The 14,916-nt window shown below is 47.2% G+C and overlaps 1 protein-coding gene across 4 annotated transcripts in view; it reads right to left on the reverse strand.

Annotated features, from left to right (window-relative positions):
* The window catches only part of CPT1A (carnitine palmitoyltransferase 1A), a 404,991-nt gene that overhangs the window by 65,932 nt on the left and 324,143 nt on the right, over window positions 1-14,916 (reverse strand). For all 4 annotated transcript variants that reach the window (XM_086957836.1, XM_086957839.1, XM_086957840.1 and 1 more), the window contains exon 15: window positions 10,357-10,491. In XM_086957836.1, the coding sequence (XP_086813962.1) occupies window positions 10,357-10,491 (135 nt within the window). The remainder of the gene's footprint in view (window positions 1-10,356; window positions 10,492-14,916) is intronic.

Below are 14,916 nucleotides of genomic sequence, written 5' to 3' on the forward strand. Positions count from 1 at the left end.
AGGGCTCAAAAATAGAAAAGACAAAAAATTGACATCAGCCTGTAGGGGTGGGGCTTATCCCATAGAGTCCGCATGGAGCCGCACAGTGCTACCTATTGGCGCAAAAAACTGCTACAAAATTCTCCAGATCCAGCTGGCACCTGGGAGATATTCTAAGGTAAGGGATCTATGGTTAGATACAGTAGCTACGAGAAAGACCATTAACAAAGGTAACTAACTTGTTTGTGTGGTTTAGTTTTCTCATTAATCTATGTACTATTACCAAAGTTTGGCTGGGGTTTCTTTTCTGACATTGCAGTTTATCGAAGCATGACTTAAAAATCTTTTTATTGACTGTCAAGTTGGCTTCTTTTTGCTCAGCCCTAATTATTCAGTAAGGATTTCTATGAAACAGAGGAAAGTCTTGCGGACTACCATGTGCAGGATGATATCCATTTGTAGAGCACAACGAATCACACCTAAAGGTGTATACCGGCACTAGCCTCAACAGGACTCATTGACATTAAGCTAAAATAGCCAGGTTTTCATCAGCTTCTTTAATTGACTAAAATCTGCACAGCTGTGTAGACCAGCTGGGATTGGTTCCATGCCCTCGCAACAGTGTAAGAGTAGGATCTTCCTTCTACGAGGAAGAGCTGAACACGAGGGATAGAAAGGAGTGTCATGCCACTGGATCTAAGGGTACCTACCTGGCAGTAATGTCATAGTTTGCTTATCAGGTAAAGATGGGATTTTCCTAGGAGGGCTTGGTGGACAAGACAGAAGGTGTAAAATAAATACGCTTCCTATCTGGCAGCCAGGGCAAAGATCTTACGATAGGAGCTGAAGGTGCGCCTGCTAGGAGAGTAAGGATCCATCGGACAACTGTATTTTGTACGACCTGCAGTTTTGTAAAAAAATGCCAGTGGCTGCCATCAGCAGGGTTTAACTGTAATAATCCACGCAACTGATAACCAGCGCCTGGATTAGCGTTTTCCTGACAGAGGAAGGGAGGCAGAGGACAACCTTCTTCAAGGTGCGAATAGTGGCAAAATAAGTTCCTAAATCTTTCACTGAAAGGCTAGTACAGTGCCCAGCTTCAATGCCACCAGTCCGGCGATCAAAGTTGTTGAGCTTTGCCAAATAACACAACCTCAGTCTTCTCACTATTAAGCTGAAGGCCATTTTTAACCATTCTAACAGCGATATCTTACATGCAGTTTTGGAAGTGATGCCTCGAGTCTTCAGTTTCCTGTCCTAGAGTGATCAGCTGCGTATCATCTGCGTACAAGAGAACTTCAAAACCATGGGTTCTCACCAACTGCGTAAGGGAAGCACATAGATATATTAAACAACATTGGGCTATATGATGAGCCTTGAGGTACTCCCTTGGTGAGAGGAAACTGCAGAGATTTAAAGGATACCCAGTATAAAAATTTGGTTCCGATCTTTTAGACCATGATCCGACAGGTCAACACCATCACCTCCAGCTGCTTCAACTCCATGCGCATCCTCCGCAAGACCTTCAAGTGGATGCCCCCTGAGTCAAGGAAAACAGTCACCCACTCACTCATCACCAGCAGACTGGACTATGGAAATGCACTCTACGCCGGCAACAACAAGTCCCTTCTCCACAAACAAGACAATACAGAACACCGTCACCAGACTCGCCCTCGGCATCCCCTGACACAAACACATCAGCCAATACCTACAAAGTATCCACTGGCTCCCCGTGTAGAAAAGAGTTACTTTCAAAATCCTCACTCACACCTACAAATGCCTACACAACAACGGACCCAAATACCTTTACAACAGAATCAACTTCCACATACCCAAAAGAAACCTCCGATCTTCCAACCTCGCACTGGCTGAAACCCTGCGCGTAAACAAAGCCAGAGCAGGCGGAAGATCCTTCTCTCACATTGCAGCCAAGACCTCGAATGAGCTACCAGCAGACATCAGATGCGCCCCCTCCCTGAACACCTTCAGGAAGACCCTCAAGACCTTGCTCTTCGGCTAAACAGATCTGCGGACCCACCCTTACCCCCTCCCCCTCCTTCTCCTTCTCAGCACCTTGAGACCCTCACGGGTGAGTAGTGCGCTTTCAATTCCCTGATTGATTAGAAAATCAGCTAACCACTGGAGAGAAATCCCACTGACGCCGATCGCATGCAGCCTGCTAATCAGAACTGGATGAGAAATGGTGGTGAAAGCCGCAGAGAGGTTTTATAAAACAAGTATGACAGGAGCACCACCATCCAAAGAAAGAGGGTCAGAGTCAGTCACTACCACAAGTGTGGTCTCAGTACTATGCACCGCTCAGAATCCCGACTGAGAAGGATCCAAGATCGCAGTCAACCAAGAAAGACATACACTGTTTGTTTACATACCCCTCAAGAATTGTTCATACTAAAGGAAGTAAGGAGCTCAGACAATAATTACTCGGATTTGTGGGATCAATATTGTTTTTTTCTGTAAAGTGACTACCAGAACTGTTTTGCAAGGCAATGCCACTGTGGTGAATTCAAGAGACAGATTGAGTAAATATTGAACCACCAGGGCAAGTTGAGCTGACATAGTAGCAAATGTTCTGGGGGGGATACACATACATTGGCGAGCTAGATTTGGCTATCCTCAAAGCAGGTTTGACTTGGAAGTGAATCTATCCAAAGGTGGAAAAGAATCATTATAGGCCTACGGTTCCTTTCAATTGCAATTAAACTACGTGGCACTAACAGAAATGATACCAATATTCACATTTCTGTTCTTGGCCTTGATACTTCCTTCATCATCAATTTCTTCTAGAATTCTTTCAGAAGATCTTTGTTTCTTATCCCAGAGGCAAACTAAATTAATTAAAAAGTGAAATAATACTGAGACGAAATATGGGGCGAGTCTCTAGATTCGATCAGAATGATATTTCACAGCTAAAGCATACAAAATCAACAGCTTATACAAAATAAACACCAGGAACCAGATGTTTATAAAGATTGACCACAAGTATTAAACAACCGTAACCTGGAGACTGAAATAATTGTGGATGACAAGAAAAAGGAACAAAGCACCACAGCTGAAATTCAACAGTAATCGTATTAACAATTATTGTAATTGGATTTATATAGTGCTTACTACCACAGATGAGGTGTTGAAGCCCATTGACAGACCATCCACCAGAAAGAGCATTACCAATAATAAGAAACTTGTTCTTCTGATGTACACGTCTAACTGCAGATGCCTCACCTTAGAATAGATACTAAAGCAGGACCTTCCCAAAGTTGAGAGTCTGTGGCGAGGGCTTAGACCAAAAAGTATTGCAAAACATTCATGCGTAAAGACAGTAGTGCTTTGCTAAGGAAAAAACAAACAAACAGAAGTCAACAGCTTCCCCTGCAAAGGGTCAGTGTCCAGGGTGCCACAACAGATTACAAATTTGTCCCATTACTCAACAAAGATGGATTTCATGGAGCAGCATCTGGTGGAAATGATGACATCTAGGACATCAGGCAGCAAACTGAAAGCAGTGAATTATGCCACTTAAACTCCACGCATAAATCCAGCTTGTGGTCAATCAATCAATCATAGCATTTGTAAAGCGCACTACTCACCCGTGAGGGTCTCAAGGTGCTGGGGGGTGGGGAATGCTGCCGCCGTTTGAAAAGCCAGGACTTGAGGAGTCTTCTGAAGGTCAGTAGATCTAGCGTCTTTCGTAGGTGGATGGGGAGGGTGTTCCAGGCCTTGGCGGTGAGGTGGGAGAATGATCTGCTGCCGGAGGTCGCTCTTTGGATGTGGGGGACAGTGGTGAGGGCGAGGTCAGCGGAGTGGAGCTGGCGGGTGGGGGTGTAGAAGCTGAGTCGGCTGTTGAGGTAAGCAGGTCCGGTTTTGTGGAGAGCCTTGTGTGCATGGGGAGGAGCTTGAAGGTTATCCTCTTGTTGACGGAGAGCCAGTGCAGGTCTCTCAGGTGGGGTGTGATGTGGCTGTGGCAAGGGATGTCGAGGATCAGTCGTGCAGAGGCGTTCTGGATGCGTTGAAACCATTTCAGGAGTTTGGCCGAGGCTCCTGTGTGGAAGGTGTTTCCGTAGTCCAACCTGCTGCTGACAAGGGCCTGGGTGACAGTTCTTGTTTTGGTGGGGATCCACTTGTAGATCTTGCAGAGCATGCGAAGGGTGTTGAAGCAGGAGGAAGCGATGGTGTTGACCTGCTTAGTTATGGAGAGGGTGGAGTCGAGGATGACCCGTAGGTTGCCTGCGTGGTCTGTGGGTGTTGGAGCGGTTCCCAGTGCGGTCGGCCACCAGGAGTCGTTCCAGGCTGAAGGGGTGGATCCGAGGATGAGGACATCCGTCTTGTCAGAGTTCAGCTACAGTCGGCTGTTCCTCATCCATTCGGCGACGGCCTTCATTCCTTCGAGGAGGATTGGTTTTGGCAGTGTGGGGGTCCTTGGTGAGGGAGAGGATCAGCTGGGTGTCATCGGCGTAGGAGATGAGGTTGAGGTTGTGTAGTCAGGCTATGTGGGCGAGCGGTGCCATGTAGATATTGAACAGTGTTGGGCTGAGGGATGAGCCCTGGGTTAAGCCATGGATGATCTTGGTGGCTTTGGAGCGGAAGGGGGGGGGGAGGCAGACGCTCTGTGTTCTGCTGGATAGGAAGGATGTGGTCCAGTCCAGGGCCTTGTCTTGGAACCTGGCGTCGTGGAGGCGTGTTCGTAGTGTGCGGTGGCAGACCGTGTCGAAGGCGGCTTACAGGTCCAGGAGGATGAGGGCCGCAGCTTCTCTGTTGTTTAGCAGTGTCCTGATGTCATCGTGGCGGCAATGAGGGCAGTTTCGGTGCTGTGGTTGATGCAGAACCTGGACTGGGATGGGTCCAGAATGCTGTCCTCCTGGAGATAGCGGGTCAGTTGTTTGTTGACGGTCTTCTCGATGACCTTCGCTGGGAACGGGAGCAGAGAGATGGGCCGTAAGTTCTTGAGGTCCGTGGGGTCCGCCTTGGGTTTCTTGAGTAAGGCGTTGATCTCGGCAAGCTTCCATCTCTCGGGGAAGGTTGCTGTCTCGAAGGAGATGTTGATGGCTTTCCGGAGATGGGGTGCAATGGCGGTGTTGTCTTTGTTGAAGATGTGCTGTGAGCAAGGGTCTGACGGAGATCTGGAGTGGATGGTGTTCATGATCTTGATGGTGTTGTCGTTGTTAATGTTGGTCCAGGAGAGCAGGCGGTTGGTGCGGATGGTGGTCGTGGGGGCGGAGGTCACAGTGGTTGTCAGGGCGGTTGTGGAGTTAAAGCGGTCGTGGAGGTCTGCGGTCTTGCAATGGAAGAAGGTGGCCAACGAGTCATACAGGTCTTGCAAAGGTGGAATGTCGTTGGTATTGGAGCTGGGGTTGGAGAGTTCCTTCACGATGTTGAAGAGCTCTTTGCTGTTGTGTGCGTTGTTGTCTAGACGGCCTTTGAAGGAGGCCCTTTTGGCTGATCTGATGAGGTGATGGTGTTTGCTGGTGGCGTTCTTGTGGACTGCGTGGCTGTCCGGTGTTCGTTCACGGAGCCAGTTCTTCTCCAGCTTTCAGCAAGTTTTCTTGGAGGCCTGGAGGTCTGGCTTTCTGGATGGTGTGACTGTTGGAGGGTTTCTTGAACGGGGCGAGGGCGTTGGCGCATTCGTTGATCCACTGTCTGAGGTTGCGGGCGGCGGTGTCAGAGTCGGTGGGGTTGGTGGGTGGGCTCTGGGCGAGGGTGATGGTTAGCTGCTCTTTGGTGACTTTGCTCCGGCAGCGGCTAGGCATCTGTTGGGTGAGGTGGTGCGTGGTGGGTTTCCGGAAGGTGAAGTGGATGTAGCGATGGTCGGTTCAGTGGAGTTCGGTGGTCTGATTGAAGGAGACGTGGGGGCTTGCAGAGAAGATGGGGTCGAGCGTGTGGCCGGTGGAGTGGGTGGGTGTTGTGACGAGTTGTCTGAATACGAAGTTGGCTAGGTTGTCGATCAGGGTGGTGGAGTTTGTGTCATTGTTGCCCTCGAGGTGGAAGTTCAGGTCCCCGAGGAGGATGTAGTCCGTGGAGGCGAGGGCATGTGTGCTGTCGAAGTCAGTGATGGAGTCGCTGAACAGTGGTCAGGGTCCGGGGGGTCTGTAGATGATGGTTCCTCTGAGGGTGGTGTTGGAGTCGGTGTGAATCTGGAAGTGCAGGTGTTCAGCTGTGCTGAGGGGGTCATCGGTGCTGGTTGAGACTCTGAGGGTGTTCCTGTGGACGATGGCGATTCGTCCTCCTATTCCGTTGGTGCGGTCCCTGCTGGTGATCTTGTAGCCTTCTGGAATGGCTATGGCGATGTCGGGTGCTAGGGAGGGGTTCAGTCAGGTCTCCGTCAGGTAGGCGACGTCTGGGGAGGTAGAGTCGAGTAGGTCCCAGAGTTCAACGGCGTGTTTGTGGGTGGAGCTGTTGTTGAGAATGATGCATCTGAGGTAGTTGGGTTCTTTCCTGGACGGTGGGTTGGCGGGTCAGATGCTGGTGAAGCTGCAGTTCCGGCAGGAGAAGGGTCCTTGGGTGCGCTTCAGGGCAGCCAGGAAGCAGGTGCGCGATCGTCCGCCGTTGAGTGGTTGGAGGGTGCTGGAGTCGTAGTGAAGACAGGCGTCGTGGCGTTCACGAGGGCCAAGGGTTCTGGCGCTGGGCGTGGTCCAGGTCCGGATGGGCGCAGACGGGCTTGCCTTCAGTGCCTGGGGGCGGGGGGGGAGTAGGGAGGGAGGAGCAGGACGGCGAATGGGTGAGCACGGGGGGTGCAGGGACGCAGCAGCAAGACGTGCGGGAAAAGAACGGGAAGAACAGGTGACGGACGGTTGGGAGGAATAGAAGGCAAATCAGGGCACAGAACTAGCTGGAGGGAGAAAAAGAAAATAGGCAAGCTACAACGAGACAGGTACAATCAAGCAGTGACGCAGTAATGAAAACACCGGTACAACCGAAGCAGTAAAGCAGCGTGGGGAGCGACCTGCCTGCGAGTAGGGTCAAAGGTCGCCCCTTTCACCACTGCGCGGCCTCCATATAAGGGGAGTAGGGAGGGAGGAGCAGCTGGGAGGCAGGAGCGGGGCGGCGAATGGGTGAGCAGGGGGGGTGGGCCACAGGGATGCAGCGGCAGGAAGAGCGGGAAAGGAACGGGTGACGGATAGCGTGGGGGAAAAGAAGGCAAAGCAGGGCACATAACTAGCAGGAGGGAGAAAAGGAAAATAGGCAAGCTACAACGAGACAGGTACAATGAAGCAGTGCAGCAGTAATGAAAACACCAGTACAACCGAAGCAGTACAGCAGCTTGGGGAGTGACCTGTGGGTCCAGCCCAGCTGCTGACACAGGAGGTACTACTAAAGCGGTAGCAAGATCACAGGACAAATGCACATGCTTGAAAGTTCATTGTCTTGACCCAATCTACACTGCCCTGCTTGTTACAGTAACACTCGGTAGTGGTGTTGTACCTGAGAACTTGCACTAGCCTCCCCCGATGGATGACAGGAAAGCTTCAGGGGCCAGACAAATGGCACGTAGCTATCATAGGATGGTGTTGAAACTGCCCTTCACTGGAGACCAGTGACCTCTGATCACCACCACCTCTTTTAATACCCCTCCAACCCAGAAGCGATGTGTCCATAACCAATTACCACTCTGGGTAAGGGAGCGAGAGTGGTCTAGCGCAGGACAGATTTATTTTCTGCAAATCATGGGCTGTCTTCTCTGAGACCTGGACTGGACTAAGATCCACTGCAGGTCTCGCCTAGTGTACAAGGGGGATGTAACAGGCTGAAATCCAAGAAGACTCAGGTCCACACTCACTTGGATTTAGGATAAGGCCTGAAACATTAGGAATAATGCCCAAATGTCCTGGACTCAGATGGGACTATGGCTCATTTATGGAAAATCCCAACAATGTTAGGAGTTTCATATTTGTCAGGAGGTGGTTCTCTTTAGTTTGTGGTGGGCGCGTCATCATCAGCCAGTTGTCGAAGAATGCAGGAACTCCTAACCGCCGAGGATTGGCGGCGACCATCTCCATCCCTTTCATGAGCCCTCAATGTGCACAGGGGAGAATGAAGGTGAGAATGACATACCGAAGAAGCTCCTAGCATGCCTTGACCTGCAGTTAAGGCCTGTGGGACTGGTGGATGGGCACAAGAAAATGCATGTCTTGCAAGTCTATGGAAACCATCCAGTTGACCTAGTCCGGAGCAGAGAGGATCTGTGCCAATTAAAGCAATCTGAATGTGTCCTTCCACACTATGGCGTTCAGGGTACAGAGATCCAAGATAGGCCTGTAGGCCTTGCCCTTTTTTGGGATGAGACAGTAGTAGGAACAACAACAGTACCATTCTCCAAGTCCATTACCCTTTCTATGCCTCCATTGGAGAGAAACAGGCAAGCCTCATGTAGCAGGATGGATATATGCTATTCCGAAATTCGTTCTGGTGTGGGAGGTATATTGCGCATAGGAGAGAGTAAAGGAGGTAATTTGGAACACCTTTCTGTTTTTTAGTTTAAATCTGTTAATTGCTTTTTACATATTTTGTAATGCATGTGTGGTACACACAGACAACAATACATTTTGAGATGGCAGCAGCAGGACCAATATGACAATGTTACAAATGAGAGTGAAGTACAGGGTTTGTATGTAGCGGGCACATTACTTGTGTAATCGCATTAGGAATGACAGGTAAAATGGGCATATCCAATCTACAGCAATTGGCACAATAATACAGTTAAGAAACGTCAAGCAAGTAAAAATGTGCACCTTCCGTAGGAGATAAAAGGTTGCAATATCAGATGTAGCAAATCCAGGAAGTAATGCTGCTTTCCTCCCCCTCCTCCCCGGTTGGGCATTTCCCTGGCCAAAATGGAAGTCTGTACCAGGTTTATAAATAGGCCAGGTAAAGGATCCAAGGGGACTGATGGCACTGAAGAAGGGCCTGCCAGCGAGAACCTGATTGAAGGCCCCTGCGATTCTGGGGGGACAGGAGGCGCGCCAGGGGGAGCCCTAAGTGCATTAAAGATTATTAGTATGGCTGCTTTTAAAGCCTCAACCTGCTGGAGGATCAAACGACCTAGGACATAAGGAGAGGCATCGGAATCAACTGAGGAATTGGTTATATGGCTGGTGACCACGAGGGAGTGAGACTTAAATCTTGACGCTGTCCTGCTTTCTCTGTGGAGTCAGAGTGGTGGGATGGGGTCGAGTCCTGCTTTGCTTTCTCATGCTTGTGCTTGAAATTAAACTTAACTTAAGATTTCAAGCAGGAAGTAGAGCTGTCACGGGAATTGCACCATGACTGGGCCCAAGATTTGGAGTGGCTGTGGTAGCAGAACCTGTGTGAAGACTGCAACTTCTTCTATTCGCTGAGCTATAACTTCGGTTTTCGGTCTTGAATCTCCTTAAGGTGCACTAGGGCACGTCTATCATACAAATTAGAGGTGTTTCTGAGATCCAAACACTCCTTAAGATGACACCCTTGGGCTATTGTAAACAGGACTCTGCTGTATCCAGCTACATACTGGCAGAACAATGTACAGCAGGTCTACCTATGAAAGAAAAGCGATTCAAATGAATAGTTGCTGTTGCTTAACTTGTATAAATGTAATGTTTTTCATACAGTGCTTAGTTTGAAATCCTCTTATGTGGGAAGTCTCTTCTTTGTACAAGTTTTTGTTTTCAGCTCTCAGTATTCATGACCGAAAAAAACTGTTACTGCAAAGATAAAGATAATTTCCATGTATTCAACAAAAAGATTCAGATATAGTTGCCCATTCATGGTTTTACACAAAATCATTCTGGGACCTGTAGTTCCTGCTTCTAACAATGAAGTTATGTGCTCAGAAACTCCAGCATGAGAACTGTAGTTGGCTATAAAAATCAGGACTGACAAAAGATGGTCCATATGATATAGGGCGACTTGGCAACTGTGCAAACAGTCACACTTCTACACAAAAGAGCTTTTTTAGTGAAAACAGGCGTAAAAAGAAAGGAGGACTGACTCATGAATAAGAGTCAACTGTGCTTGGTAAGCAGAAGTAACGAATAACACCCATCAATGGACATTTTAGTTACCTCATCATTTATCTTGTGTTTTAATCATTTAAGTATCGCAGTGATGAAGTTATGAGCCTGGGAACCTCGTAGGATTGCAAAGTTGGCACTCGAAAAGTTGTAAATGCACCACAATTAAAATCTGAATCGCTTCACAGCGCATTCAACTTTGACTAATTCAATGGTACCAAAAACGCAGTGTCAAAAATATTGTCTATGTCCAAAACAAACATTCAGCAACAATAGTAAAATTCAATAGTATACTTTTGTTTAGACAGTTAAATGTTTTTCTATTATTAAAAGCTAACATATAGCAAAAAAATTCGAGTAAAGTTTTTAAACTCACGGTTTGGGTTGGATCTGCCATGGATTTAACGAAGTCACATGATTCATTGGTACATGATCGCACCGTTTCAGTTCTTCCTTCCCTAAATAGTCGTGTCATCGAAGCTTCATATGTTAAGCAAAATTTACCTTTGTCCTATGAGATTAAACAGAAACCAATACAATTTGGAACATAACATCTCAACATAATTCACATAAAAACAGAGTAAAACAGAGAAGAATGTCCCATTCATTTGTGTTTAAATACAGATCATTAAGTGCCCTAAAGCTCTGTCAAAAAGGCTAACTTCATGTTCCTGTAATATAGCGCATTCTAGCACCCTGCCCCCATTTAAAAGGATATCCATGAACAGTGTGGAAAAGAGAAATACTACTTACCCAGTATGCATCTGTTCTTGGCATATAGAGCTGTAGAGTCATATGCTTTAGCATAGATCGCCATCTGGTGTTGGGTCTGGATGTTTGCACTTTGTTTTTGTTAGAAGTCTTGTAGTCACGAGGTAGGTGACTACTCCTTTCGGCGATAGTGTGCATGGGCATCGACTGGATGCTTAGATTGTTTTGCCATAAAGGGTGATGATGGAGTTAGTAAAGTAATAAAAGAAATGCCCATGTAAATTGCATCTAAGTAAGATATCAAGGCAACAGGTAAAGGTACACGGGGATGCGGGTGGGTGCATATGACTCTAGAGCTCTATATGCCAAGAACAGATGCATACTGGGTAAGTAGCATTTTCCATTCAAGACATTTAAGCTGTAGATCATATGCTTTAGCATAGACTATAAAGCAGTTATTTTGAAGAGGTGGCTAACCTGTAGCTATTGTAGTGGTTTAAAAATAGTGTTCGTAAAACTGCCTGGCACTTTGAAATAGTGGTTGTAAAACTGCCTGGCCCACACTAGCCTGTTGTTTTGCTAACACATCCACACAATAGTGTTTTATGAATAAGTATGGTGTAGACCATGTTGTATCTTTTCAGATGTCATCTATGGGTATGTTTCCTAAGAATGCCATAGAAGCCCCTAGTTTGCATGTAGAACGCGCCTAGGATGAATTGTTAGTGTGCGTTTAGCTTTGATGTAGCATATTTGAATGCTGTTGTTGATAACTTTATTTCGGTCGAATGACCATAAAAGTGCACATAAAATACATCAGCACAAGGAAGAAGACAACAAATAGTCATAAAATGTTAAAAAAGAATTAAACTACAAGTTATCTGAATACATGAAGTAAAAACAGTAAGTAAAACAATTAGGTTAAAAAGGTTTGCCTCCTACGCCACATACTGAATAAATAACGAGAAACCGCAAACACAATGGGAGGATGGGTCAGTATCCTGCTAGCCTGTGTAAAATGCAAAAATCTCAAATTCTTACAAATAGAAATCAGCCAGCATTTTCTAATTGCAGAATAGGCAGGGCAGAAAAACAATACATGGGTTACATTCTCATTTTTATAACTACATGCAGGGCAAACTTCATTATTGGGTTTTAGCCATTTAGATGTATAAGACCTACTAGGTAGAGTGCCATACCTTAGCTGGAGATATAACTTTCGAGCAAGCGGGGGTTCAATTAAATCCAAGAATTCCTCAGTTTTGAATTCTAATTTAACTAGGAGGAACTCTGATGTCAACCTACCCAGTGTTGCAGTGCTCGATAGCGTTTGGACGTTCTGCATACGTATATGAGAAAGGAGTTCATTCTTTGATATCCCTAGACAATAAGTCTCAGGAGTTTCCCACAGTTCCAAAAGACCTAACCGGGTACTAACAGCACAAATGTGCTGAAGCCAAAGGATCTTTTTGTATATAAGAAGAGACCAGATCTCAGAAAATTACGCTCTGTAAGCTGCCAGTTCGGGGACTGACCACATCCTCTTTCAGTACATAATTGGTCTTGCACTTATGATCTCCACTATTGGGACCATGCCAAGATCAAGTCTAAGAGGGATCGAAGGCGTACTAGGCGGTAACCCAACTAGGTTTCTCATGAAAGACTGCTCTACCTTTTTGAGGTTCATTATCTGCTTGTGCCCCCAAAGTTCAGCCCCGTAAATTACTGCCGTTCTAGCCTAGCGACAATATATCTCCAAAGCTGGGGACACCGGCCTAAAAGTTGACTCCCTAAAAACTTTGCTTATACCCCCAACAAGCTGGGATAACTTAAGTGTGGACTTTCTCAGTCAGAGTAACACCCAGATAAACGAATGTTTTAACCCTTTCAAGGGGGGTGCCATGTAAAACTGGGTTTGGGCGTACCCGCTTAGGGGGGTTAAAAATCATAAACTTTGTTTTTCCGAAATTGATTTCTAATCCCCGAAGCTCGCAAAACTGCACGAATCCGTCAAGTGTTTTTTGAATGCCCGATGATGTTCTAGACAACAACAGAGTGTCGTCTGCGAACATCAGAGCGGGCACTCTACCCGTAACCAATTTAGGGGCGTCATTGTTCACCACACCATTCAGATGTTCCACAAGGCCGTTAATGTAGAGTGTGGGTGCCAATGCACTTAACTATCCACCTTGCAATGCCTGATTTTGAAATGAGAATGCCTTTATATGGTGGAGTAAAAGAGTTGTTTAGTTTACCTAAAGGGCTATGTTCTTTCTATGTAGTAAAGCAGTGCTCTCTTGACATCTAATGTGTGAAGGGCACGTTCTGCCACTGAATCTGGTTGAGGGAAGAACACAGGCAACTCAACAGATTGGTTGATATGAAAGGCAGTGAGGACTTTAGGTAAGATTTTGGGGTTAGTTCTAAGGACCGCTTTAATTTGGTGTATATGCAAAAATGGTTCCTCTATGGTTAGTGCCTGAATCTCACCTACTCTCCTCAGAGAAGTGATGGCTATAAGGAAGGCTACTTTCCAGGTGAGAAATTGTATTTCACATTTTTGCAACAACTCGAATGGTGGACCCATGAGTCTTGTAAGGACTTTGTTAAGGTTCCAGCGAGATGTAAGCGTATGGATGTGTACACTAAGTTAGAACGTTGCAGGTGTAATAAATAACAAATTATATTTTGTATTGAAGCATCTAGTGGATTGATCTGATTGTTGTTACAATAAACAACAAATCTCTTCCACTTTGCTGCGTAGCATGCTCTTGTGGTAGGGTGTCTAACCTCTTTGATAACATTCATAAAGTCTGGCAGAAGATTAAGGTAGCCAAACTCTAGGAATCGCAAGGTTGAGCTGATTGGGATCTGGATGACTTATCTCTCCAAGATTCTGAGTAAGGAACTTGGGGGAGAGATGTAGTTTATGGTGGGGAACTACGGATAGTTCCAACAGAGCTGTGAACCAGAGTTGACGGGCCCATGTGGGAGCAACTAGAAAAAGCGCCAGGGAGCGTCGTTTGAGTTTCCGAACCACTAATGGAATGAGTGGGAGAGGTGGAAAAGCAAATATCCCTGACCAATTCATCCATAGTGTATTGCCTTTGGGCAATGTGTGTGCATGTTCGCTCGTAGAGGTTTGTTTTGCCTGGATACCTGATACGGAGGTTCTTACCAGAGTGACTGCGAGGACCAGCAGGCCATATCAACCGCCGCCAGCTACAGCCTCTTCCCTCGGCACTCACGCCCCCTGCTTGGACTGCCCATAAACTTCTCACGGCCCCCGCTCCGCGGGAGCCGCTCGTAGAGGTTTGTTTTGCCTGGATACCTGATACGGAGGTTCTTAGTAGAGGGACTGCGAGGACCAGCAGGCCATATCAACCGCCCGCAGCTGCAGCCTCTTCCCTCGGCGCTCACACCCACTGCTTGGATTGCCATTAAACTTCTCGCGGCCTCCGCTTCATGTGAGCCGCTCGTAGAGGACAAACGCTGCGATTTAGGCTGCGGGTGTGTGCTCGTCTCGCTGCTCATTTGAAAAAGCTGATTTTAATAGCTGTGTTAAAATTTAATTATTTAGTATTGTGTTCTGTGCTTGAGGGTACTTGGGCTTGGCAACCTACTTACCTGCTTCTTCTACGCTCTTGACCCCGTTCCGCCCCGGCATTGTGCCGTTTGTGCGGAGGGTCGTTTAGCCGAGCGCCACTTCCTGCTCCTGACACCACTTCCGCCCTGCCCCTCCACCTTGCAGGTTAGCGGTATAGTGGCAGCAGAACTTTTTCTATTTTAGGCGCGACAACTGCACCTTTCTGTTGACAAACGCGGCGATTTAGGCTGCGGGTGTGTGCTCGTCTCGCTGCTCATTTTAAAAAGCTGATTTTAATAGCTGTGTTAAAATTTAATTTTGCTCATGCAAATTTGTATTGTGTTCTGTGCTTGAGGGTACTTGGGCTTGGCAACCTACTTACCTGTTTCTTCTACGCTCTTGACCCCGTCCCAACCCGGCATTGTGCCGTTTGTACGGAGTGTCATTTAGCCGAGTGCCACTTCCTGCTCCTGACACCACTTCCGCCCTGCCCCTCCACCTTGCAGGTTAGCGGTCTAGTGGCTCACTCCTTAGTTTGTATAACATGGTGGCGTGGCAGAAGCGCAGCGGACGAGCGCAGCGGGAGCGCCGACTTCGCGCCGAAGTTGCGCCTAAGTTAAGCCCGTCCTCGCCCGTCCG

The sequence above is a fragment of the Lissotriton vulgaris genome, chromosome 2_1, assembly GCF_964263255.1.
Source record: "Lissotriton vulgaris chromosome 2_1, aLisVul1.2, whole genome shotgun sequence".
Taxonomy (NCBI): domain Eukaryota; kingdom Metazoa; phylum Chordata; class Amphibia; order Caudata; family Salamandridae; genus Lissotriton; species Lissotriton vulgaris.